Source organism: Macrotis lagotis, chromosome 5 (genome assembly GCF_037893015.1).
Source record: "Macrotis lagotis isolate mMagLag1 chromosome 5, bilby.v1.9.chrom.fasta, whole genome shotgun sequence".
NCBI lineage: Eukaryota > Metazoa > Chordata > Mammalia > Peramelemorphia > Peramelidae > Macrotis > Macrotis lagotis.
This window is the reverse complement of record NC_133662.1, coordinates 200,410,850-200,437,475: the sequence shown is the minus strand read 5'-3', so window position 1 is coordinate 200,437,475 and position 26,626 is coordinate 200,410,850. Positions and strand designations below refer to the sequence as shown.

General features: G+C 35.7%; 1 protein-coding gene across 2 annotated transcripts in view; it reads right to left on the bottom strand.

Annotated features, from left to right (window-relative positions):
• Nucleotides 1–26,626, bottom strand: part of PALMD (palmdelphin) — an 83,967-nt gene that overhangs the window by 52,802 nt on the left and 4,539 nt on the right. For both annotated transcript variants that reach the window (XM_074188243.1, XM_074188244.1), the window contains exon 2: nt 9,638–9,718. In XM_074188243.1, the coding sequence (XP_074044344.1) occupies nt 9,638–9,718 (81 nt within the window). The remainder of the gene's footprint in view (nt 1–9,637; nt 9,719–26,626) is intronic.

Here is a 26,626-nt window from a genome sequence, read left to right as displayed (position 1 = left end):
ATATGTATGTCATGGAACATTATTGTTCTATTAAAAACTAGGAGTGACAGGAATTCAGGGAAGCTGGGAGGGATTTGCATGAACTGATGCTGAGTGAGATGAGCAGAACCAGAAAAACATCCTAACAGCAACATAGTGGTGATGATCAACCTTGATGGGCTCGCTCATTCCATCAGTGCAACAATGAGGGACAGTTTGGGGGTCTCTGCAATGGAGAATACCATCTGTATCCAGAGAAACAACTATGGAGTTTGAACAAAGACCAAGGACCACTACCTTAAATTCAGGAAAAAAAAACTGATATCTTCTTGTCTGATCTTGCTATCTCTTATACTTTATGTTTCTTCCTTAAGGATATGATTTCTCTCTCATCACACTCAATTTGGATCAGTGTATACCATGGAAACAATGTGAAGACTGACAAATTGCCTTCTGTGGGGGGTGGGGGGAGGGAAGTAGGGAAGTAACATTAGGGGGAAAATTGCAAAACTCAAAATAAATAAAATCTTTAGGTGAAAAAATGAAGAGTTTTTTTTTACTTTTACTTACTACTTTACAGTAGTAAGAATTTTTTCCCAAAGAGTCAAAAGGACCTAGTTTCAAAGTTCACTTTTTGTATTGGCTGTACCAAAGCAAGTCATTTAAATTTCCTGTATAAAAGGTAGGGGGAGGAGATACATATCTATGAATGAATCAGATCTATGATTCCATGAAAATAATAATCATCCTGATGCTAGTATTTAGTTCCATTTCAATTCAATAATATCTAACCCACTATGTGCTGAGAATATAGAAATGGAAAAAAATACAATATAGTCTTTGACCTTAAGGAAATTATTATTGACTAAAAGAGGATATATATGTACTTGGAATAGTGAAATAAAAGGTAGAGGATGATGAGGCAAAGGAGAGATCTAAGACAGTGCTCTGGGAATATTTGAGGATAAAGATTATACTTTTTGGGGGGAAGATAGGTTGATCAGGAAATGCTTTTTGAGAATATGACATTTAAATTGAACTTGAATAAAAAGAAAGCATTTGAAAGGCAGAGCTGAGAAATCTATATATTTATGGATATATTTTTTTCTCTTCCTATTAGAATGTTTCCTGAGAGTAGGGATTTTTACATCCATTGTTTTGCATCCTTTCTGCCTACTACAGGTTGTGACACATAGTAGGCACTTAATACATGTTCACTGATTTTGTGATTGATGAGGAAGGTGAACATTTCAGCATACAAATGATCAGAGATGGGAGATGTTGTGTTTGGAAAATCCAACCAAAACATAATTCCTGATGCATGAAATAAATCTAGAAAGGGAGGTCAGAACCAAATTATGAAAAGCATCAAATGTCAAGGAGAGCAATTTGTATTTTTGGCAGAAATTTATTTATGGCTATTTTAAAAGAAATTTTGTTTGGCAATTCTACCTATCTAGTTAATTAATGACTAAAACTATGATCACATGAAACAGGAAGTTTTTTCTTCTCCCCTCCATAACTTCCCAAGGCATAGAGACTAGGTATGAGGTAGAGAGGAAGCTCTCTCTACCATTATAATTTGGCCATAAAGGTTTGTCTAGAGAACCAATAGATGAAATGACCTGAGAAAGGTCACAGAACCAGCATGGTTCAGAAATGGAATTTGAATCCATGTTTTCCTGGTCTCAAAGTCAGCTCACAATGCCTCTTGTTTGCTAAGATTAGGAATAGAAGCAAGTAGTAATAGTTTCATACCAATTTTTTTAAATGAAAAAGATGTCAGGAATAACATTAATGAAAACTTGCATTTAGGTGCATCAAAACAAATTATAATTGCTAGTGTTTCATGGCAAACAAAGAAATAGCCATGGGCCAGATGGTAATCATGAAAAAAATATCCTTTGAAGTTTTGTAAAGCACTCTATACATAATATCTCATTTTTATTTTTGAAAACAACCATATGAAATAGGATGTAAGAATATTATTGTTTCTTATTTAGATCAAGAAGCTAAGGTTCACAGTTTAGTGTTTTGCCTGTTGCAACTAAGTGATAGAGTTAGATAAATTATTCCTTCCTGGACACAACATTCTGGACCTTACCTAAAACTCTGTTTGTTTTTCCTTTTGGTCTAGACCTGTGACTTTTGTGTGCAGAATTCCCTCCACTGAGGTAGATCAACAATCCTTAGTAACATGAAGTCTGAAAGTTACTTGGGGACTGAGAGTTTTAGTACCCATACTAAACTACAGTTAATCCTTTCTACATCATGGGGTTAGGAATAATGTACCCCTACAATCTAGAAAATCCATGAAAAGTTTTTTGGCCATCCGTTTGTAGAAGAGGAAAAAAAATTGAATTTTTCCTTTTCTTTTATGGGGTGTTTACATTACCTTATTGTAAAATTTGGGGTTAAGTATTTGGTCACAGACTTTGTGTTATCTGTAAGCCTTTGAGTATCATCTTAGGCTTCCAAAAGTCCCCCCAAAATTTCTATTTAATTTATTATGCCAATCCATGATATATTGAATGATGGGGAAAGCTGCAATATGGAAAGACCTTTCTTACTCTGGGATCTGTCCTATATCCATGCTTAACCCATTTGGAAATGGTACCTTGCTTGTGTCAGTACGGGAAATGAATGTAGAGCCCCACATATCAGTGTTCTAACACTCTACAGTTGACTTGTGGATAAATAGAAGATCATTGTTCCCCAGGGTTATCTCAGTCCTTAACTGCCATTGCTTTGCTATTTTCAAGAATGGTTTTCCACAGGCTTGGTTAAAGTGTATTCATAAAGGCTAACATTGAGCTCTCAGGGTCTAAGAGAGATTCAGTGAATAAATATTCTGATAATTGTATGACTCTTGTTGACCTATTCATTTTCACTTGATGGGACTTGTAGGTATATAATACAGTGAAATGATGCTGTCAAAGATGATGCTGTCAAAATAAATTATAGATCTCCTAAACAACTTATAGGGATAATTTGAGTCAATAACAGTTATATAACTATCACTAAGATTCAGGTGGTGAGTTGGCTCTGCTCAGGGATGTTGACTCATAAGATAGAAGTGAGCAAACTTTTTTTTTTTTGTGTGGAATAACCAGTTTAGTTTTGGAGTCACATTCATATTGCCTTAATCTGGTAAAGGCCAAGGGTAATTGTGATTTTTAGATTGAAATGAATTATAGTTGGTTTAACTTTAGGATCATATTTCACAAAATAATATTTACTTAAGAAGGATCAATATCATAAGCTTTATAAATGTAAAATAAATCTACTTGTATGGTACAATCAAAATAATATTTCACCATCCTGTCTGAAGACAGAGCTGCTATTGAAACCCAGCTCTCTCCACTCAGAAATTCAATATTCTTTACTACATGATGGCAACATCTGAAGATTCCTTTCTTTCCTCAGTTGTTAGTGTCTCCCCAAGAATGAACTTGTATTTACTTTATATATATTTTATAAATGTGTGTGTGTGTGTGTGTGTGTGTGTGTGTGTGTGTGTATGTAGACTGTAAATTGTGGGTGGGGACTACTTTACTATTGTTCTTGTGTCTTCTACATCTAAAACAGTACCTAGTGTATAAGATGTATTTAATTGAAGCTTATTGATTGATGTAGATTTGAACTGAACTCTGCCATTTATTATCTGTGTGACCTTGAGCAAATTAGATAACCTCTGTGGGACTCAGTTTTCTCATCTGTAAGATAATGAGGTTGGATTAGATGGCCTCTAAATCTATGAGCTTTTTGAACCTACAATCTGGGGACCTGATTCAAATACCATAAGAGCTGTCCTTGCATTATGCTTGTCATTTTAGATAACAATGATACTTTTCATAGGGCATTTAAAATTTGCAATATGATTTACAGACATTTTCTCCTTTGATTCTGAAGATGACTGGGATAGGTAGAAAGAAGTAACAATAACTTATGTTTATAGAGTGTTTGACAGTTTGAAAATATTTGTATATATTTTTTCATGGAATCAAAACAATGTCATTTTACTTTCATATTCTTATAGTTCAGCATATAAAATGGATTAATTAGGAATAACAGAGAATGACAAAATATTATTTCAAGATTTTCACAGTTTGTGTCATTGGTAAGTCTGAAATATTGTACAAAATTAAAATATTTTATTAGATAAAAGACTTTTTCTTATCTCCCTTACATTTATTTTAATTTTGTACATTTTTCATATTTATTATTTCATATTTCATAATTAATGTTCTTTCATTCATTCAAACCTAGATCCTCTGTTGCAAATTGAGTGCTCTATCTATTGTCCCATACTGTTTCTCTCTAACATCAACATCTTATACTGGGGAGATAATACCTAAGCAAAGAGACTTTAAGAAATGTAACTAAAACACTTAAGTGATTCATTTAAGGCTGTAGTAACAGATTTCAGGGATTAAATATTCTTTAGTGTCATTAATTAAGTCGATTGTTGGGTGTGGCAATGGATAGAGTGCCAATCAGAGTCAGGAAAGACTCATCCCCCCCCCCCCCCCAGTACAAACCTCTCCTCAGACACTTACTAGTTGTAAGTCTTTGGGCAAATCACTTAAACCTATGTGCTTTAGTTTTCTCATCTAGAAAACGATTGGAGAAAGGAATGGAAAACTTTTTCTCAGCCAAGAAAACCCAAAGTGGAGTTTTCTGAATCAGAAAGATTCAGACACAACAACAAATGACTGAAAAGCATCTGAAAGGACTTTAAGAATGTACTAATAGATTTCATTTAGTACATATGTTTGAATGTCTGTGATCATGTTGCCAAATCAATTCCTATTTGGAGTCAATACGATGCAGGTTGGGTGTTAAGTCTCTTATCATGGCTCAAGGCTGCTAACCTGTCTGGAGGATTCTTTTCCATTATCATATGCTTGAATTATCTTGTGTCTGGGGGGTGTCCAAAAATATCAATCAATAAATCTATGGACAATTTCATAGGCTCAACTTCCCTGTTTCAAAATTCTTCTTAGAAGTGATTTTTGTTTTGATTTTAGATGGGACTGATAATTTCAACCTACTGAAATGTGTAGCAATCCGGGGAGATAATGAAGGCAAGAGTTGGTGGCCTAGGAAAAAGGAGGAGGGAGTAGAAGGCCAATGACAATAAGATTGAGAAATGTGAATAGGCCAGTATAGACTTGTGAGGCAAATGTTTTTGTTGAACTGAAGATTCTTGGATTGACTCTATACCTGATTAAGGTGTCAGGCCAAAGAAAAGAGTTCTGGATAATTAATAGTGCTCTATATTGACTAGAAGGAGGTGATGTATTAAATTAGTAAGAAGAGGTGTAAGTAATAACTCTGAGGGTTCTTCTGTCCTCTTTCATAGTGGTAATTATACAGAACATAGAATCTTGGAAGGAGAACTAAGAGATAAAGCAGTCCACCTGGCACCCTATTATACCCCACCACATCCCATTTATGCCAATTTACAGATAAAAAAAATTTGAGGTCCAGGCAGGTGAGGGGATTTACCTGAAGTCATATCAATAGAAGTAGATCAGAGACTGGAATCAAGATGCTTGATGCCCTGTCAGACACTTTTTCCATTAGTTCCCAGAGACATGTCTTTCCCTTCCCTCCCACATGAAAAACTTCCACTGATGTCATTGTGCTACAGATGTTCTCTGTATATTAGGAAATTCATTAATCCAGGAGAATTGGGCTAGGGCAGCAAAAAATGCCAAGTATTAGACTCACCAGTCACTAGGAAAGGGGAGAGGTCAGTTTAATATGGTTTAATGGGTTTCAAATATGCATTATCATTGATTATTTGTGGAAGGAATATCCATTCTAGCTCAGGTAGGACTAGATGACTTCTTAGCTTCATAGGATTGTAAATTTAAGGATAAGGACTTAGAAATCTTCAGATCCAATCTCCTGTTTTTACAGATGAGGAAAATGAAACCCAGAGAGGTACACAAGATAGTAGTAAATGATTCACAGATCAGTGAAGTAATAGTACAGTACTTTGCTTGTTTAATTAATGTTCATTCATTCATTCATTTGAACCTAGATCCTCTGCTCCAAATTGAGTGCTCTATGTACTTTCCCATACTGTTTCTCTCTAACATCAACAGATTATACTGGGGAGATAATACCTAAGCAAATAGAAGTAAACATGAAACATATAGAGCAATTTCAAGAGAAGGAATACACTGACACCTGGGGAATCAGCAAAGGTCTTGTGTGTAGGCATCTGAGCTATTTTTAAAGGAAGCTCAGGATTTTATCTCCAACTCATAGTGCCTGATTAGGCACCATAAACATGCGCTGGCTAAAGAATCTTTAGGGACAAAAGATAAAAATATGCTAAGATACCTCCTAAAGTTTGCGAAAGCATCTATATATTCCATCTTAAGGATTATTGATTTGATTCAAATTGATTCAGTTCCATTCAAGAAACAAAATGCTCCTAACTTTGAATTTTATTTGGTAGGCAATATGGAACCATTGAAGATTTTGGGGCAGTGGCATGATAGGATTAGATCTGGGCACAAGGAAAATGAGCACTGAAGGATGAATTGGAAGAGGGAGAGAGTAGAGGAAGAAAGACTATTTCAGTGGCAACTATAACTGTGATAATGAGCAATATTAGAGTGGTGATACTGGAAGCAGCAGAGGTTTAGTTAACATATCCATGCATATCAGTTTATTCAGCCTGAATCTTTCATTTGAGCTCCAGACCTACATCACCAATTATCTTTAGGATCAGATGTAACATCTATGATTTGACATTTAAAATTCTCCAAAACATGAATCCTTACTTCCTATTTATTCTTAAACTCCCCACTTCTCAACATATTCTACAGTGGTTACTTGCAGGTCCTGGAATGGGCCATTCCATTTCTTTTCCCTCTGACTTTGCTGGCCCCATACTTGGGATGCTCTGACCCCTTAAAATCTAGCTCAAATCCCATCTTTTGCAGATGGTCTTTCCCAGTCTTACAAACTACTAATGCGTTTTTTTACTCTTTACATTTTGTACATAGTTATTTACCTGTAACTCCTTGAAAGCATGAGAACAGTATCCAGGATGTGGTAAATGCTTAATAAATTTGAGCTGAAAGACTGATAGATGTGAGAGATAGTAAAGAGATATTCATGAGAACCTATCATTTTTTTTCTACCCACATCCTTGCACCCCTGTGCTTCTCCTGTGACAGAATGGCCAGGATAGTTCAAATGTTACTTTCTTTTAAAAATTAAGATGAATCTTTATGGGTTTTTTTTTTTTTTTTTTGCAGATTCAAGACCCATAAGTCAGTACATACAAGACTTTCGCCATTTATTCAACTGGACTATAACAACATTATCTACATTTTAAGAAAAGAACGTGTACTCTTAATTAGACTTTGAAAAAGAAATATCCTTTTTTAGATTATGTCGCTTTGAAAAATATAATGTATACTCTCTTTTGTTGGAAAGGATTGCAAATGAATGAGGAAGAGGGAAGGGAAAAGAGAGAGAAGTAGGAAGAGATGGCATGTTTGTGTTTGGGGGAAGGGGGAAATGGGGGCTGAAAAGGAGAGGATTAGGACATCTTGCTTTTATTCCTTGGGGATTTCTCCTTTGCTTCCTAGCAGCAAAAATTCCTTTAGAAAACCTTTAAAGGACCTTGTAGGAGGGAGAGAAACCTTGGTCAGAATTGGTAAGAGAGAAAAAAGAAACAAGCAGGCTAAGGAAGAAAAAAGTACTGGTAAATGTTAAGTGTTAAGAGTTTCTTCTGCGGGGTGGGGGTGGGGGCTTTCTATTAGCAGCAACAGTACATGATGGACTGACCAACCCTGTACCTCACCCCTGCCTTGCTGGAGTGATGGCAAAGTCAGTGATGGCATGTGGATATGTGTTCTGGAGTGGGTGTGGGAGGGTCCTTGCTCATACTTCTTGACAGATAGGATAAAAATGAACTTCCTTTTACTTTAGAGAGGGACAGTACCCATTTCTGGAATCCCAGGTTGAAACTTAAGATATTTTTCCATAGAAATTTCATTACATTTAAGTTCTACTATTGGTGGTTAGTATTAATGCAGAATTCTTTTTCAGGTATAAAATTAAGCAAACTTTTATAGGCTAGGAATAGAAATACCATGAAGGACAGTGCTTTTATGAGAAAATTCTGAATGTTAAATAACTTTTGGGACACAGATACTTTTGGGATACAGATCCCGAGTAATTTGTTTGCTGCCTATGTAGTTACCTATTTAATTAGGATACACAATTACTTAATGATCATGCCTGAGTACATTGTAAGCATTCCAAAGTACCAAATTTTTCCTAGAGAGAGATCTAATCCTTAGGAGAATGCAAGAGTGTTATTGAAATGTGATTTTTGAAACAGGAAGGGTTGAATGGATCTGGCTAGTTCAAAGTTTCAACTTTAAATTCTATTCATGTCATAGAAGTACAGACTTTCAGTTGGGAAAGATCTTAGTATCCATCTAGTCTAACACAGGTCTGAATAAAGAGTTTCCTTCATTTCATCACCAGTAAGTGGTTTTCCAGCCTCAGGCTGAAGACCTCCATTAATGGGGAAGCCACTTCCTATTGAGGTCACTTAGCCCTTTTGTGAGAATTCTAGTTGTTCGGTATCTTTACAAATCTTTACTCATTACTCCTAGTTTTTTTTCTTTTGGGGACAGGTAGGGCAAATTTAATCCCTCTTCTATATAATAACAGCCTATATAATTATTTCATGACCTATTGATATTTCATCTTTTTTTGTTTCTTTTTCTGGATGTGTCCTGTTCATATAAGTTTAATTTGACAACTGTGAGCAAGACAGATAGGTCTTGCCAGATACAGTCTCCTGCTTGAGGCGGTTCACAAGGATCTATTGTTTGTCATTTGGTTGCATCCTGTTACCAAGCTACATAATGAAATGTTGAAACCTAGTGTGCTCCAATTATTAAGGGAACACACCCAGTGGAAGATGTAAAGTCTGATTTTTTTGAACTGGAGTTTATTTCTGTCTATGATCTCATGTTTGATTAACACAGAGCAACCCTTAAATAACCCAAACCATGCTCAGACAAAAGCACATTAAGTTTTGAAATACACCCATCTTTGAATGGGATAAATGCTTGTCTGTTCCATACCTCTGGGCTCTTATTGATTTCAAAAGGGAATTTCTTGCCAGGATTAGATCCCTATGGGATTTAGCCAAGAGTGTGAATAGTGAAATCCTTGAGGCCAGATTCTCAAGGTTACCCCATAAATATTGGGAAATTCAGAAATAATCAAGAACTTATTTTCTAACTTATCTCCTAGTAGCTAGAAGGCATTAACTTCACATATAAATATTATTAGTAGATGGATATTTCTTATGTTTATGGGAGAGTTAATTAAGCAACATTTTTTTTTCTTCCCCCAATGGAGATTTTGTGTTGAATTGTTAGTACCATTAGAAAAGACAAATACAGGTTCGGCTAGGTGATGCAGTGGATAGAGCACCAGCCCTGGAATCAGGAGTACCTGAGTTCAAATCTGACCTCAGACATTTAATAATTACCTAGCTGTGTGGCCTTGGACCAGCCACTTAACCCCATTGCCTTGCAAAAAAAAGTGAAAGAAAAAAAGACAAGACAAATACAATCTCATTAAAACGAGAGTCCAAAGTTACCTTCAAATGCTGGTGTTTTAGCTTTTCTTCTTCTACTTTCAGGCGCTTTTGTGAGATTTCTTCTTGTAATTTCCTTTTGTCCTACAATGGAAAAATATCCATAATTCATTTTTACAATTAACTTAAATATCTCATCCTGCAGTTGATGTCAATTTAAGAAGAGCTAGACAATTGCATGTTTTTGGTTTAAGCCAAAGCCCCACATGGTGCCCTGGGGAATGCATATTTTAAGACAAAAGAAGGTTAAATGAGATTGAGAAAAACTCTTGAGAGAAGCACAAGATCACACTTTAAAAATTAATTTAAATAAGCCTGCTATTTATCTCTAGTCATTCTTCCCTTCCTCTTTTGTTCTCTTTTAGTCCAATATGGAGAATCTTTAGAATGAATATATGGAACTGAATGACTTATTGGACAAATGCATTTTAAGGAGAGAATTTTGAAACAGTGCTGGTACATCAAATGAAAAAAGCCCTTTTTAGCATGAGAAGTCACCTGCAACAATGAATAGATGGAGAACAAGGAAATTTTTAGGGGAAAGGCCTCTTGGAGCATAGGGAAAAGGAAGGAGAGTCTGTTGAGGTTTAGATAGGGAAGAAGCTTAGAAATTTGTTAAATTTCCTTCTTGGCAGGATTGCAATGCTAACAGAACAAAAGAGTAGAGATGAGGTATAGTAATGCTAAAATTCGTTTCTATGCAGCAGACTTAATAGATCCAAGTAATGGTCCTTTAGAGTTTGACATCACTTTGCTATCAAAGTATCAATGACTATGAGATGTGACTGGAAAGTAGGGAGTCAAAATTTCAACAAAAATATCAGCGCTTTTTCAAAGTATTAAGATAGAATCTATAATTATTCCAAAAGTGCTACAATTGTTCCAACTATTCACAGCACCATTTTGGCAACTGCCTTCAGAGCCTATTCAGTTAGACAAAATCCAATTTTTATTTGTCCTACATGCAAGGGATATTGGTAGACCCTAGGGATATAAAAAGAGATTGAAAGTGGCACTTGCCTGGAAAGTGGTGGGTGGGAATTGTTATTTATGTAGAAAGCTCTTTAAAGTTTGCAAAACACTTTATAGAAATTACTTCAATTGTTCCCCATAACAACACTTTGATTGTTTGATACTATGATTGGAACTACTATTAGCCTTATTTTTCATATCAGAGTCTGAGGGAACCAAGGCTTAGATGGACTGAATGACTTACTTAAACTTAAGATACAGTTAATAAGTATCTGAGGTGGGGTGTGATTCAATTCAGATATTCCTGATTCTGTTCTCTATACTCCTCTGCCTTCCTGACACATTTTCAGTTTTTTTGACGGAATTTGATTTTTGCAGTCAGAAGTAAGTTTGATTCAAGGGTTACAAAAAAGTAGAACACCAAGTTGGGGGGGAACAGTCTTATTTTTACCAATGATATAACTCTGCTATAACAGCAATGAAATGTTTGTGACTTCTACTGAAGACCATTCTAAAAATCTTGAAAAAGGGACAGCATTTTGACAGAATTATACAACCTTCTGGGGTGACTGTGAACAGGAACACCGTGCTTCAGTTTTAAGCACTGCCCTCACTGTGTGGAAGAAGACAATGTGATTTTAAAGCACAAGTATTAAGAGTCTCTTCCTTACAACTGTGCTTTCCAGACCAGGCCAAAGAGAATCTAGGCTATTCTGAAAACCATGATAAGTCAGTTCCTTCCTTGATCTTTGAGACATCATTCAAACAATACAGAATCTCTCCTTACCCTTAAATTATATATTTAAACAAGACAAAGAAGATGATCATTGTGAAGGTGGGGTGGCAGCTTGAAATATTATAAAGAATATTGGCTCTGGACTTGGTGAGCTTGGGTTCAAATCCTGCTTCTGATACTATCTATGAAATCTTGGAAGAAACATTTCACTTTTTTGGATCTTTAGGGTGAGGGGGTTGGACTGACTTCTTGAGTACTTTCCAGTTCCAGATTTAGGATTCTATGATATTTTCTTCATAACTTCCTTTTATATCACTAGGACCATGAATGCTACCACTATAGATGTCCACATGTGAAAAACAGATGAAGTGGTCCATAGAATTGAGTGTTTGTGACATGCAAAGCACCTTCATCATAAGCAATGATCTTGCCCTTTGCAAAAAATGGGATTGTTTGGAGAGTGGCAGCTTGAGGTCAGCAAACTCTTTTGAAAGGTAATGGATGTGAATAGAGGTGCAAGGAGGGATGAGAGACATTTTGGGACCAATGGATTCATCCTGAAATTGTTAATGCAACTAGAAATTAAAGACTAAAGTGGTAAACAATGTGCATCATTCAGAATGGGCAAGGTTCTTCACTTTAGCCTCCCAAAGAATAAGTAAATGTCTGGGAAAGGTGACATTTTGTTTTAAGATATATTTCCACTATAAGCTATTTCTTCCTGTAATCTCTACCAAGTGATCAAATTGCACTGAAGTCAGAAAGTATACCTCCTCTTATTTACAAAGGTAGGTGACTATGGGTGTAGAATGTTTCATATGTGTTGGTTAGTTTTATTGTGTGACTGCATAGGAATTAAGGGTGGGGGAAGGGGCATTCAGAAATGAAGGGATATTTGGGGGGGCTAGGTGGTCTAGTGGATGGAGCACCCTGGAGTCAGGAGTACCTGAGTTCAAATCTGGCCTCAGACAATAATTACCTAGCTGTGTGGCCTTGGGCAAGCCACTTAACCCCATTGCCTGGCAAAAAAATCTAAAAAAAAAAAATGAAGGGATATAAAAAAACCGTTAGTAAAATTATAATAAAAAGTCATTGAAGCCTATTAAAATTATAGATGTGCTTATTTAAAAAATATTAGTCTCATTTTTCCCAAATGGTAACATCAGCACCAAGAATACATAAAATATGTGTTAATTCTCATCAGTAATCTACCAAATTTCATAAAATTCCTTCAACTCTTGCAGAATACTCAATCAGATATAAAATAACAGGGGTTAATTTGAAACCAGGCTTCACTGCATTCAATTATTTCTATCCCCAAGATGTCTTCAGAAGTTATAGTACTTCTATTGAATCCATTGAGTCACTAACCTAATCATCTTTTTGGTATTACAAATAACAGTTAAGATGATTTGGGGCATTTATTGAAGAGCCTTAAGGTTTATAAAGTATTTAACATATAATATTTAATTTACTTTTTACAGTAGCTCTTTGAGTTAGTATTAATATTATTGTTCCCATTTTGCAGATGAGGAAATGGAGACTTAAAGAGGTTAAATGATTTACCCAAGGTCACAAGTGGTAAAGTCAGTTCATAAGTCCAAGGCTCTTTCCATTACACCATACTGTCACTTCTATATATGTCTAATGCTTCATGTTTATCAACATTATACACTATGAACAAGTTAAATCATCATCTTGAAAAAAAGTTTTGAACAATTTCATAGTTTTCTGATTTTCTTGGCTCTGTTCAGCCCAGTTGTCAGTTCCCCAAAGTCCACTATCTAAAAGGATACTTCCTTTATCTTTGAAAATTAAGTGCAGCTACTATCAAGGTGATTCTAATCACATAAGGGCCATCATATTATGTCAAGTAATAATCTGTATCACATATACAAACACTCCATCCTATGGACCACCTCATCTGTTTATTATGTGTAAGTATTTATAGTGATGGCACTTATGGTCCTTTTTTTTAAAATGCTGAATATAATTTTAAGTCAGTTTTGTAGCATACACAGCTCTGCTGTCTGTTGTACATGGGATGACAAGATGAAATGATGAGCCAATGTAATATGCCTTTCTGGTTTGACCAGTCATTTTTATGATAGATATGATTGGAAGTGACTCATGACTGTAAGATGGCAATGGGACAAAAATGCCTTTTTCAAAAAAAAACATCTAATGGAAAAGGCAGGGAAATAGAGAACTGATGTTGAAAAAGACCACAGAAGTAATTTCTAACACTTGGATCATACTTGCATAGACTTCTGCAACATCCCAATTTTCTGTTGTCCATGGAGTAGGAAATAGGGATAAAGTAAATAATTAATTTGCACTTATTCAAACCATATTTCAGAAGATAATTTCATTCTCCTTTCCTCTCAAACTAGCACTAGACTCTAACACTAGGAAAACCAGACTATTTTGAATTTTAGTTCTTTTAATTTCCAGTCTTATTCTTCAGGCCCAGAAAATAGGTAACTGATCAAAATATCATGAAATGACAGAGAAAAGGTTGGAAAATTTGTTCCTTAGTTCATGGAAAAATCTAGAAACAATTGTAATATCATGTACTTTTGTGTACTCAGCAATTAGCACAATGTCTAGTATATATTAGGTGCTTAATAAATGAGTGTAAACTGATTGAGTGAAGGGACAAGGGAGGGTAAAGAAAAAAAAAAGATTTATATAGCCCCTGACTGATAGGCAAAGGCTGACATTGACTCAAACTTGAAGTCGATGGGGTTGGAGTGGGGGTGAAACCCTTCATCTGAAAAATGCTGACTGATTTTTCCCTTGACATCCATCCATCCATCCATCCATCCATCCATCCACCCATCCATCCAATATTTATGGAGCACCTTGCTAATATTGTAGGAGATTAAAAGATATAATCACTGCCTTGCAGAGTGCACAGCGATCAATGTGAATAAAAGGCAGGGAACTGGTATTGAATGGATGGAAAAAAACGAATTTATTAAACTGATACTATGTGCCAGACCCTGCTTAATCATCTTACAAATATCTCATTTGATTGTCACATAACATAGGTGCCATTATTATCCATATTTGACAGTTGAGGAAACTGAGGCAGACAGAGGAAAAAGTGGCCTGCCCTGGATCACACAACTAATAAATATCTAAGACTGGTTTTGAACTTGTCTTCCTGACCCCAGACCCAACATTCTACCCATTTGTACCATCCAGTGATATTCTGTTTTTCTATCTGACTACTTTAATTCTGTTCCTTTGATTCAGGGAAGGAACAAATTATAGTGAACACTGCTACAGTAGTCTTAGTCTTTCAACTTTTTTTCTTTTCCTACCCCTCCCTACAGTTTCAGCCTGGGGGGTTCTGGCTAGAGAGTAAAAGAGGGATATTGTTAAAGGAATTTTGGTTTTGAATGGGAAATTGCTTGAGACAACCTCTGAGGTTCCTTTCAAATCTAAGTTTTTTTTAACTCTGTGGTTAGGTCTGGGCAAAATGTGGTGAGACCTGGCCAGAGAGCCCTTTTTGGTTTTTTCTTTTTCTTTTCAAGTCATGAGTAACAGAAACTGAAGGAAGTTCAATACTTGTGTTGTGGATTGTGGTTTTGGTGTTTATTAAAAAATAACCCAAAACAAAGTCGAAATAAAAAACTGGAAGCTACTTAAGCATCCAATAATGGGGGAAAGGTTACATAAATTATAACAATTGTTATCTAATGTAATGGATGTAATTAAACTGGATAAGCAAGAGGAATACAGAGGCATCTGGATAGTTCTTTGTGAAATGATACAAGCTGAAAAAAGAACCAGAAGAATGGAGCACACAGTATCTGTGATCATGAACAAAGGTGAACGGTGACCTATGATCATGAACAAAGGTGAATGGATAAAGAATCTTTCCTGGACTACTGCAACAGCCTCCTAATAGGTCTTCTCATCTCAGGACTGTCCCCATTCCAACTCATCCTCCACAAAGCTGACAATATAATTTTTCTTAAGTAGGACTGATTAATATTGGGTGGGGTTGTAGGAAAATAGGTATACTAGTATATAACTATGAATTGATCTTGCCATTCTTGAAAATATTTTGGAGCTGTGTCCAAAAAGTGAGCAAGCTGCCATAACTTTTGGATCCAGCTATACCATTGATAGTTTGTATCCTTATAGAAATCAAAGTAAGAAGAAAAGGATCTACATGTATAACACTATTTGTAGCAGCTCGTTAACTGTTAACCCCAAAAAGAGGAAAGGTAGGTGGAACCCAGAAAAGAACCAGGAGTCAGGAATATCTGAGCTCAAATTCAGCTTCAGAAATTTACTAGTTGTGTGAGCCTGGGTAAGTCATTTAACCCTTACTCATGTGTAAAATGATCTAGAGGAGGAAATGGCAAACCACTTTAGTGTCTTTGCCAAGAAAACCTCAAATGGGGTCTTGAAAAGTTAGATACAACTGAAATGATAGAATAGCACTAAGAAGAGATATCCTCTTTTTGGGTTAACAGTTAAAGAAACTGGGGTATATGAATATAACATAATATTATTGTATCATGAAAATTATGACTAGAGAATTTCAGGGGAAACTGGGGAGACCTTTATGAACTGATACAAAGTGAGTAAGCAGAACCAGAAAAACAATCTATACAATGATAACAACAACAGAGAAAAAATAACTAGCTGGTTGGCACAGAAGATAGAGTCCAGAGAGAGACTTGGGGTCCAAGGCAGCTTTAGTCGCTTACCAGCTGTGTGACCTTGAGCAAATCATTCAACTTCCCTTTGGCTCAGTTTCCTTACTGTAAAAGGGCATAACATTAGCACCTATATGCCTGTGAAACCTGGACAGTCTACCAGTGCCAAGTAGGTGCTTCCATTTAAATTGCCTTAGGAAGATTCTGAAAATCATCTGGCAGGAGAAGATACCAGACACTAATGTCCTTTCTTGAATTAAACTAGCTAGCATTCCAACATCACCACAGAGAGTGCAACTATGAAGGGCTGGACATGTTATTAGAATGACAGATGTTTGCTTGCCAAAAAGACTATTTTATGGAGAACTCACAAAGAGCAGACACTCACAAGGGGGTCAGAAGAAGTGATACTGAGAAACTGAAGGTCTCGTTGAAGAATTTTGGATTTGATTGTATAACTTGGGAGACACTGGCACAGGACTGCCCAGTGTGGCATGACATCATCAGTGAGAGTGTCAGGAAGCCAGAATTGAAGCAATTCAAAGGAAATGTGACATACCTAAGTTCAGAGTGTATATCTTAGGTGTTCACATGGACTATTTGAGCCCAACCTGTGGTAGAGCATTCCAAGCTGATCTGATCAGTCACAGCTGGACATACTGTAATTTGTCTCAACCATAGTGATTCTGTTCTTCTTCCATTAATAAAGGATAAGAATGAATCAATTAACCAACATTAGCACCAACTTTCCAAGGTTGTTGTTAGGATAAAATGAGGTAATTTTAAAGTAACTTGCAAGTCTTTTAAAGTGCTATATAAATGAAGTTATTATATTACTAAGTCACATCTTCTGTATTAAGGCTTTTATGATCTTCCAGGATATTAGTGTCTCCCCCCTCCCATTATCTTGTATCTCTCTCTCTCTCTCTTTTTTTTTTTTTTAAAGATTTTTGCAAGGCAAACAAGGTTAAGTGGCTTGCCCAGGGCCACACAGCTAGGTAATTATTAAGCGTCTGAGACCTGATTTGAACCCAGGTACTCCTGACTCCAGGGCTGGCACTTTATCCACTACACCACCTAGCTGCTCCATCTTGTATCTCTTTTAAAAAAATAAATTTTTGTTGATTTCTTTCATTTGGATGTTAGCTAAATTTTACAATATCTTTTTCCCTTGTCCAGAGAGTCATATAACAAAGAATAAAAAAATTAAAAAGAAATTTATGCAGGAAAGCTAACCAATACATTGAAAAAGTCTGACTATTTGTGATATTACATAGTTAAAGACCTTTGGCATATAGTACAAGTTTCATAAATATGTAGGATGTAGGAGGAAAGGAATGGAAAAGTGCTACATTAAATTTTGTGTTGAAATTAGCTTAGATGCAAATAGTTAAAAAGCAAAGTGAAATTGCTTAGATTAATATTTAGTGTTTTTTAAGAACATGTTTAATTTTCTGAAAAGCTCAATTTTCTTTTATCTTAGAAAAAAATTATTTCAAAATTTGAGTTTTATTGAGAATCAAAGTATATTCTAGTTTTCTCATGACCATTTGCTTAACATTCAAACAAGTTGACAAGATTTGTCCACAATTTCGTCTAGTTTTCCTCTTAAGTCCATGCTTCTTATCTGGCATGTGTCCTTTTTCTGTCTAGATTTTATCCTTTTAGTATATGGTCGGGAGCTTTCCTTTGATTGCATCATACCTTTGAGGAATATGAGGGTATTGGGGTTCCACAAGAATGTGAAGGGAAAATCGTTAGTTTACATTACAAAAACTGGGATCTGCCTGTAATGTTGCCTATGGGCAGGTGTGTGAGTTAAAACAAAAAAACTTAGCCTCACCTGATCAAAAAAAATCTGAGATTAGGCAGGTCTACCCCACCTAGTTCTAAGTAAACCTAGGGTCTGTATCCTTCATGCTCAAGGAGGTAGCTGTTTTTGCTCATTAGTATAATGAGCAGGGTGGGGAAAACTTATGGGGATGAATTATATCAATTAGATTGTGACCCCAGCTAATGACTGGCATGAAGGGCAAGAGCAAAGCTTTTCAAAGTTCATAAAAGACCTAACATTTCCTGGATTCCTTGCCCCTCCCCCCTTAAGAGAGAAGTGTGCCATTTATTAAAATGTATTAATTAAAAAAAATTTTAATCACTCTGGACCAAGTATTCATGAGCCATTTATAACAATACCCTCCCTCCTTTGTAGTATACTTATCTTTGTGTTATAAAGCACACCCCTCCTCCTCCAGTAGAATGTAAGCCCTTTTAGGGCAAGGGCTGTATGATTTTTTTATTTTTGTCTTTGTATCTCTGGGAACTTATATAGTGTTTAAAGTAGATGCTTATTAATTCTTATTGAATTTAACTGAATCGTAAAATGACAGAAGAAACTTTATAGGTCATCTAATTTTATGAGCAACTCAAGTTTCAGAGAAATGAAGTGAAGTATCCAAGGTCACATAGTTACTAGGCAATAGAGCCAAGAATTGCTTGTAGGCTAATTTTGTATGGCTATAATAACTCATTTTAATGTGCTTTATGAAGCTATGCTAAGCCTCTGTAGAATAATGATCACTGTTACAGCTGCCTTTTGAAATCTGGGAGCTCAGGACAGAAGACAGTCTTGAATTACATCCATTGTTGAAAAGGACAACTTACTTTTATTCCCTGAGTGACCAACTTAGTCCCATTAACACTAGGCCCTTTTCCTGGCAAGCATAGGTGTATCAACAACCTAAACAGTTCCATCTGGTGCTAGAGTTCAGGAGAAGCAGATGCTCTCATAGACTACATCCTAACTCCATCATGATATTTCTGGGAAAAGTCAACCTGAGGGATTGGAAAGGATTTAATGAAATTATTTCAAGAATTTAAACTTAGACCACTGTCTGCTAAAATGTCAAGGAGACAAAAATGGTTTTAAGGTGGAATGTTGAAGTAAATAATGATATATTGTATATGTTTTCTATATATATTTAAAAATTTTACAGTTATTTTAATGTTCTGAAAGTGCTCATTACCATAAAAGTCTCTTGCCAATGTCCTCTCAGTGTAGCTATATGGTTGTGAATCTTGGAACAAAATGGCCTTATATGGATTAAAATCATAAGGAAGTCAAAGATTAGGAAAAGTCACATGATGGATATAAGTATAAAGCTTTATCTATGATAACATGAGCGTGAGAAGTGCCATCCAAAAACTGATCAAGGACAGGCCTGTCCAGAAATGGAGGCAACTGGTCTAGAAGATGGAGAGTCAATAGATGAAAACCTTTACAATTTTATTGGCTCTGTTTAAAGAACCAAAGGAAGACCTCTAGCATTTTGGTTCAGTCTCCATGGAGGTCTTACAGAATGACATTTTTTGGAATCAAATAGGAAGAGAAAGAAGGAGAATTGTGATTTAATGCAATCACAGATCTATTAGAGTATCAAGAGATGAATTATAAGGAAATATATGTACTGCTCCACAGTCCAGCAGTGAATTCCATTATTTATCAGTATTTTCAGGCTATATCACAGTTCCTAATGCAGACCTTTATTGCTTTGACTAGTTTTTTTTTTTTAGGTTTTTTTGTAAGACAAATGGGGTTAAGTGGCTTGCCCAAGGCCACACAGCTAGGTAATTATTAAGTGTCTGAGACCAGATTTGAACCCAGGTACTCCTGACTCCAGGGCCGGTGCTTTATCCACTATGCCACCTAGCCGCCCTGACTTAGTTTTGAATCTGTGTTTTGTTATATATAATCTATGTTAAGCTATCTCTCTGGGGCTCCATTTCCTCATCTGTAAATGCAGATGTTACACTAGATAACTCTTGATCCTATGAATTAAGAAAGTACACAGTCATCCTTGCCTGTTGTTGGTTTGAATAAAACAACTTTTTATCATTGTGTATCATGCTGGGAAAACTTCCTTTATTATCCAAAAATCCATTTCCTTAATGATCCATCTAAAATTAGTAACAGTAATTCAGTAACAATCCCATTTCTGGGTGGGCTATTGTGCTTGGCAAAGAAATATAGCAGAGTGTGCTTGTCTGAAGAAGCCATTCTCTTTCCAAAGGAAAAGCTTAATCTTAGTATGGCATGATGGAAAATTTGGCAGAGGATGATGACTTGATTTTAGAAAATGCTTTCCTTGTTTAGATGACTCATATCTCAATGTGCCATCTTTATGCGACTATCCCTGTGGGCTCATGATCCTATAACTGAACTCAGTGCCCATCCATGCTCACATGCCCATGCAATACAATGTTATTCATACAGTATTTTAAAAAAGCAAAAACTCTAGTATATTGAGTAGATTGCCTATGGAGCAGACTAAAATTGGGGATATTTAGCCTAGAGACGAGAAGACTCAAGAAGAACATGAAAATTATTTTGAAGTATTTGAAGGGCTGTCACATGGAAGAGAATTTCAACTGCTTGGCTCCAGAAGTAACAACAAGGGAAACTGTATTTGCATGCCTGTAAAGAAACCATTTTAGCTTGGTGCTCTGCTTTTGGAGTTTCTGGGTCCCCCCCCCCCTTTTCTCTAAGGGTCTATTTGTTGGGTGTCTTGTAGAACATATTCATTTTTCTGAAATAGATTGGGATTAGATGGCCACTGATATCCCTCTGAAATTCTGTGAATCTGGAATCCAGGAATTTCAAAGGATGAGAAAGCATAAAGGAATTAAAAGTTACACTGGATGGAGAAAGTATATATATATATATATATATATATATATATATATATATATAATCTGTATACACACACACACACACACACACACACACATATATATATATATATATATATGAAGATGGGTAAGATCAAGGATCCACTAAGTAGGAAAAAGAAGGAAGAATGCATGAATGAAAAAGTATTTTTATTAAGCAATTTCTATGTGCAAGCATTATACTAAGTACTGGGGATTCAGGGAAATATATACTTAAAGTATGATGGAGGGATTCTGTACTTTTTGGAAGGAAGGGGGTAATCATTTTTATTTTACCATGAAGTCTTACAATCTTTCCCAAAGATTCCAAGTGAAATGCATTGACTGAAAGAAGAATGGTATGGGAAGGTGGGTGAAAGGATAAATTTTCATTGCCAGTTGCCAATCTGGCATATCCAGCTCTAATTGGCAAAACCTTTACTGGAAGTAATCAGAGGTTGAATGACTCTGTCAGAGTTACTGTAGAAGGAATTCTTGCTTTGGAAGGGCAATTGGATGAGTTTATTTCTAAAGTTCTTTCCAAATTTAAAATCCTTTATCTGAATCCATTTGAACAAAGTGTTGCTAATTGCTTAGGATGCTGAAAACACTGTGTTAGGCAACAGGAATACAAAGACAAAATTGGAGGGATGTGCCTAGAGAAATAATCTCAAAGGTATTTTGAAGGCAGAGAAATCACCATTTAGGAGGATCAGGAAAAAACCTTAAAAGAGGAGCTGGTACCTATCTTGAACCTTGAAGGAAGTATAGAAGTAGAAGTGATATCTTAGGGGTGGGAGACAGATCATGCAAAGGCAGGAAGACAAGAGATGAATGTCAAGTTTAGGAGAAGGTAAGCAGAGAGGAGAACTCATGAAAAGGAATAATAAAATGATTGGAAAGCAGAAATAGATTGCACTGGATTTTAAGTCTAGGCTATAGTGTTTGTATTTTATCCTCAAGGTAATAGGGAGCCAGTATAGAATTTTGAACAGAAGAGTGATATGAACCATGTTATATATGAGATGGTTTTGAGTGGAGAGAGATTAGAAGCAGGGAGACCAATTAGGAGGCCATTATGTCTCTTTTCTCTTTATAATTTCTTCTCATCATACTTTTATTTTCAACTTTCAGTTTTATGTTGATTTCCAATCTAAATTTCCACTCCTTCCACTTTTTAATTTGCATTCAAACTCATTATATTTCAAAGAAGGCACATCATATCCTCCTCCTTTTTCTCCTCCCTCCCCACCTTTGTCACCCCATCCCTTTCCTCATTTTCTTGTTGCCTGTGCCACAACTCATTTTTTCATAATTTTCTTTATTTTTTCCAATTACAAGCAAGTGTAGTTTTTTATATTCACCCTTTTGCAGTTTTCTGTTCCACATTTTTTCTACCAATCTTCCTACCCTTTCCTCTTCCCATGGCAGCGAACAATCATACCGGTTGTATATTGTACCCACTATTTTTGCTGTAGTCCCTAGATAGGAATCATTTTCATGGAATCAGACTTAGACTTGGAAGGGACTTCAAAGACCATCTAGTCAAACTTGAATCTGACAACAAACCACCTCCTCAACAAAGACAATACAAAGTTACTGACCATGCAGTAAGACCTGCAGGAACAGGGAGCCTTTCCCTTTACTGCAAGTTAAATTCATTTCTTTAAATCTTCTGCCTCTTGGTCTTCTGGGGCTAAGCCAGAGTATGACTTATTCTTTTCACTATATAAGATCCCTTCAAATAGATAAAGGTAGCTGTCATGTCCCCCTTGTCTATTCTCTCTTTAGGTTATTAAAATCTTAAGTTTCATCAACCTTTTGTTATGTGAGAAAGTGAAGATTTTCACTGTCCTTCACCTTTTTTTCCTTAAACCCAGTTGCCAAGGAAGAAACTAAACATTTTGGACTCAAACTTCTCCTTTATCTGCTTCCTTCATCCACATGCTATATCCTGTTGATTTTTTTCTTTGAAATGTCTCTCATGGCTATCCTTTCCATTTCCATTGCCCTTCATTAATTCCTGCCTGGATCACTATAAAAGCTTTCTTTCTGCCTGGTCTCAGTGCTCCATATTCTGTTCTCAGTGTATCCTACATACTTCCATGAGACTAGTCTTTCTCAAAGAAGGCTTTAATTGTTTGACACACCCAATTAAATCTAATTCTCTCAGCCTTGCTTTCTGATCAGTTTGACCATTTGCTTCATTGGCATAGCCAAATCAATCAAGCAAGCAATCAGCAAGTATTTATTAAATGTTTAAAGTGTCCTAGGAACCATGCTGGAAATATAAAAAAAAAAAAAGTGAAACCAGTACCTTCCCTCAAAGAACTTACATTTTAATGGTGGAGACAACATGACTGAATCTATATATATGTATATATATATATATATATATATATATATATATATATATATGTATATATATATATATATATATGCAATGTAAAATGAATGTAAGATAACCTTAGAGGGCAACCTCCAGACCCTCAGGCATTGCCCTCTAGTCTGCTGATATATCTAAAGAACTTCTATGTCTGACCACTTCCCTGGTATTGAATTGGATCAATGGACCTTTTCATCTGCCCTGGCATTGAATCCTCCTGTATGTGTTTTCTCACCTAATTAGAATGTGACTTTGAGAGCAGGGATTAAATGACTTTTCTGTTTTTCTCCCCACTGCTTAGTACAGTGGTTGGCATAAAAGTAAATATTTAATAAGTATATATTCCTTCCTTCCAATTTCCTTCCTTCCTTCCTTCCTTCCTTCCTTCCTTCCTTCCTTCCTTCCTTCCTTCCTTCCTTCCTTCCTTCCTTCCTTCCTTCTTCCAAGATCCTTCAAAGTCTGTCCTAATCTTATTGTTCAATATATTCTCTTACTATCCATCATCCAGCATCTGTTATCCAATGTATACTCTTAGTATCAATCAGGCACATTCTTCAAACACATGTTTTCACTTCTGCCTAAAACACATCTTTCTCTACATTTTCCTTCCTCTGGCACTCCTGTCTATGGTCTATCCAGATTCTAATCATCTTTAATAGACTAACTCCTTCCTTCTCCATGAGACTTTTTCTTATCAATCCAGTACTTACTGACATTTCTTTCCTTTCACTTTCTAGAGTTGTTAGAGTTCCTAATATTATACTTTGCTCTGAAATAAGATGTAGTATAAGACTCACTGGGATTATCATCAGAAGACCCTGGTTCAAGACCCATTAATTACATAATCATGGGCAAGTCACTTTATCTTTCTGGGTCTCAGTTTGCTTTACATAAATTGGGAACATTGGATTGAGTGATTTTAGGTTCTCTTTTTGTGATGTTTTGTGATTCTTTGAGTGTCAATTTAGTTTCCCAATTAGAATATAAGTTTTTGGGAGCAAAGATTGTTCAAAAAATGATTTAAATCAACAAGAATTTATTCAGCGATACTCTAGGACATACTATGGTTTCAAAAACAAAAATAGAATAGTTGCAATTCTCAAGAGTAAATATGACAAGGTAGACAGAGAACCAATCTCAAAGGCAGGAAAACCAAAGTTTAAGTCCTGCCTAGGACACATATTGACTGTGTATACCTACATATAATCATTTAAAACCTTGATGTTTAGGCAAACCTTTAAGACTTTAAGTTGCATCTGAGATATTATCTCATACCTTATAAATTAGCAAAGATGGCAAATTAATGTTGGAGGAATTATAGAATAATTTGCACACTAATACATTGTTGGTGGAACAGTGAACTAGTATAACCATTTGGAATAATATAGCAATTTGCAAAATAAAATGACTAAAATGACTATAGCCTTTGGACCAGAGACTCCATAACTGGGTCATATACATGAAAATAGTTATAGCAATGATAATTATAGGATATCACTTTTTGTAATAGCAAAGAATTGGAAAAAAAGAACATTCTCATCAATTGGAGGAAGGTTAAACAAATTATGCTGGACAAATATAATTGAGTATTACAGTGCTATAATAAAGGATGCTGTTGAATAAATAGTGTGATAAACAAAACCATTTTTTCATTTACAGTGATGGATCTCTGCCAGATTTTCCATCACTGTAAATGAAAAAAATAACCACATACACCAAAATCAAAGTGAATGGAATGAAATTATAAAGTGTAACTTAAAGGAAGAGATGCAAAGACTCTCCTAGCTCAGCCCTTTGTGAGGGTGTAAGTGCCACGGGTATTGCATATTATACATGTTTTTGGACTTCTATCAATTCATTGATTGGTTGTGCTGATTTTTTTCCTTTTCTTTTCTTCCCTCCTCCTTTTTTCATACTATTTGTCATATGGAATGAGTTTCTGGAAGATAGAGGGGTAGGGATCCTTGGAAAAACTATGATGATGCAAATACAAAAGACATCAATAAAAATTTATTTGAAGACTACAAGTTACAGGGAAAATGTTGACTTTTATTGGTAAAGGGAGTTTCCTGTTCTGGGAGTACTTTATATTAATAAAATTAATAGTTCCTGTTCTCTAGTCCCTCATGAAGGTTAGACTCTAGTAGGGAGTTGAGGGAGAACAATATGTACAAAAATAAGAAACATAGACTATATACAAAGTAATATGCAGGAAACCCTAGCAATTGGAACTGTCCAAAAAACTCTTTGGAGGCGATAGAGCTGTGAGAAAAGCTAGGGATTAGAAGGGTGGAGGGATGGGAGAGAATATTCCCATTTTGGGAGCAGTTCCGGGAAGAGCAAGGAGACCAGTTTGGTTGAATACTTTTAAAGCAAGGAATTCTAACTTCTCTATGTCATCCACCTTTTTGGAAATCTAGTGAAGCTTATGGATCCCTTTGTAGAATGTCAAATGCATTAAATAAAATGATTTAGATTAGAAAGGATTAGAAAGGAAATCAATTATACTGAAGTATAGTTGTCAAAATATTTAAAAAAATTATGGACCTCAGTAAGAAATTCTGCTTGCAGCATCAAAATGTTAAGTTCACACTAGACATCTACTAAAATATTTGTTGAATTAGAAAAAGTTAAAATATGAAAATATATTCAAAGGAAGAAGTATGAGAATACATTTTAAGTATATTGTTTCCCTTTTTTATTTTAATATATTAGAGTCACCAATATAATCTATTTAAGAATTCTTTTAATTTTGAACTTGAGAAATACAACTCAAAAGATGATGGGAAAGCGTAGACCTGATATCCTCCTTTCCCGTCCCTCCTTCTATTTCAACACTTCTGTTATTTTCAGCTTTGACATATATCCCTGGGATTCAAAGATAATGTGGAAAAAGAACAGAAGCATCAGTTGTCTATTTTCCTTGTTTAAGCCATCTAGGTCTGCTTGTCTCCCCAGATTGACTCCAACCTCCTGAATCTTTTCTGAGTATACTCCAAAAAGGTGTTGTGTCTGTGATCTCTAGCCAGGTTTAAAGCCTGGGCGTCTCCAGGCTTTGAACTTTCCCGTTTGTGTTAATAACTGTATTTCCTAATGTCACCATGGTGACTGTCATAAAACAATGTGCTTGCTGCGGAGAGGTTTGTCCAGAGTTGGAGCTTTTGAATTATCACTCATCCTAAGGGAAGATTAGAGAGGAATCCAACTGGTTCTCTTAACTGTTCGTCATCTTGAACTACACTGACTTTTAAAGCATGACTCTATTGGCAAAAGTGTCATTGATAGACACGCCCCTTCAGCTTTACTCTTTGTAGGATAACTAAGAGAAGCCATGGCCCATGAAACCTAGTAATAATAATAATAATAATAATAATAACAACAATTATAATAATAATACAGCCACAAACCACTTTGATGTTTGCAAAGCATTTCACATACACTATCTCATGTAAGTACAATAAGAATTATTATTAGGCAGCTAGGTGATAAAGTAGAGTTGGGACTTCAGACTAGGA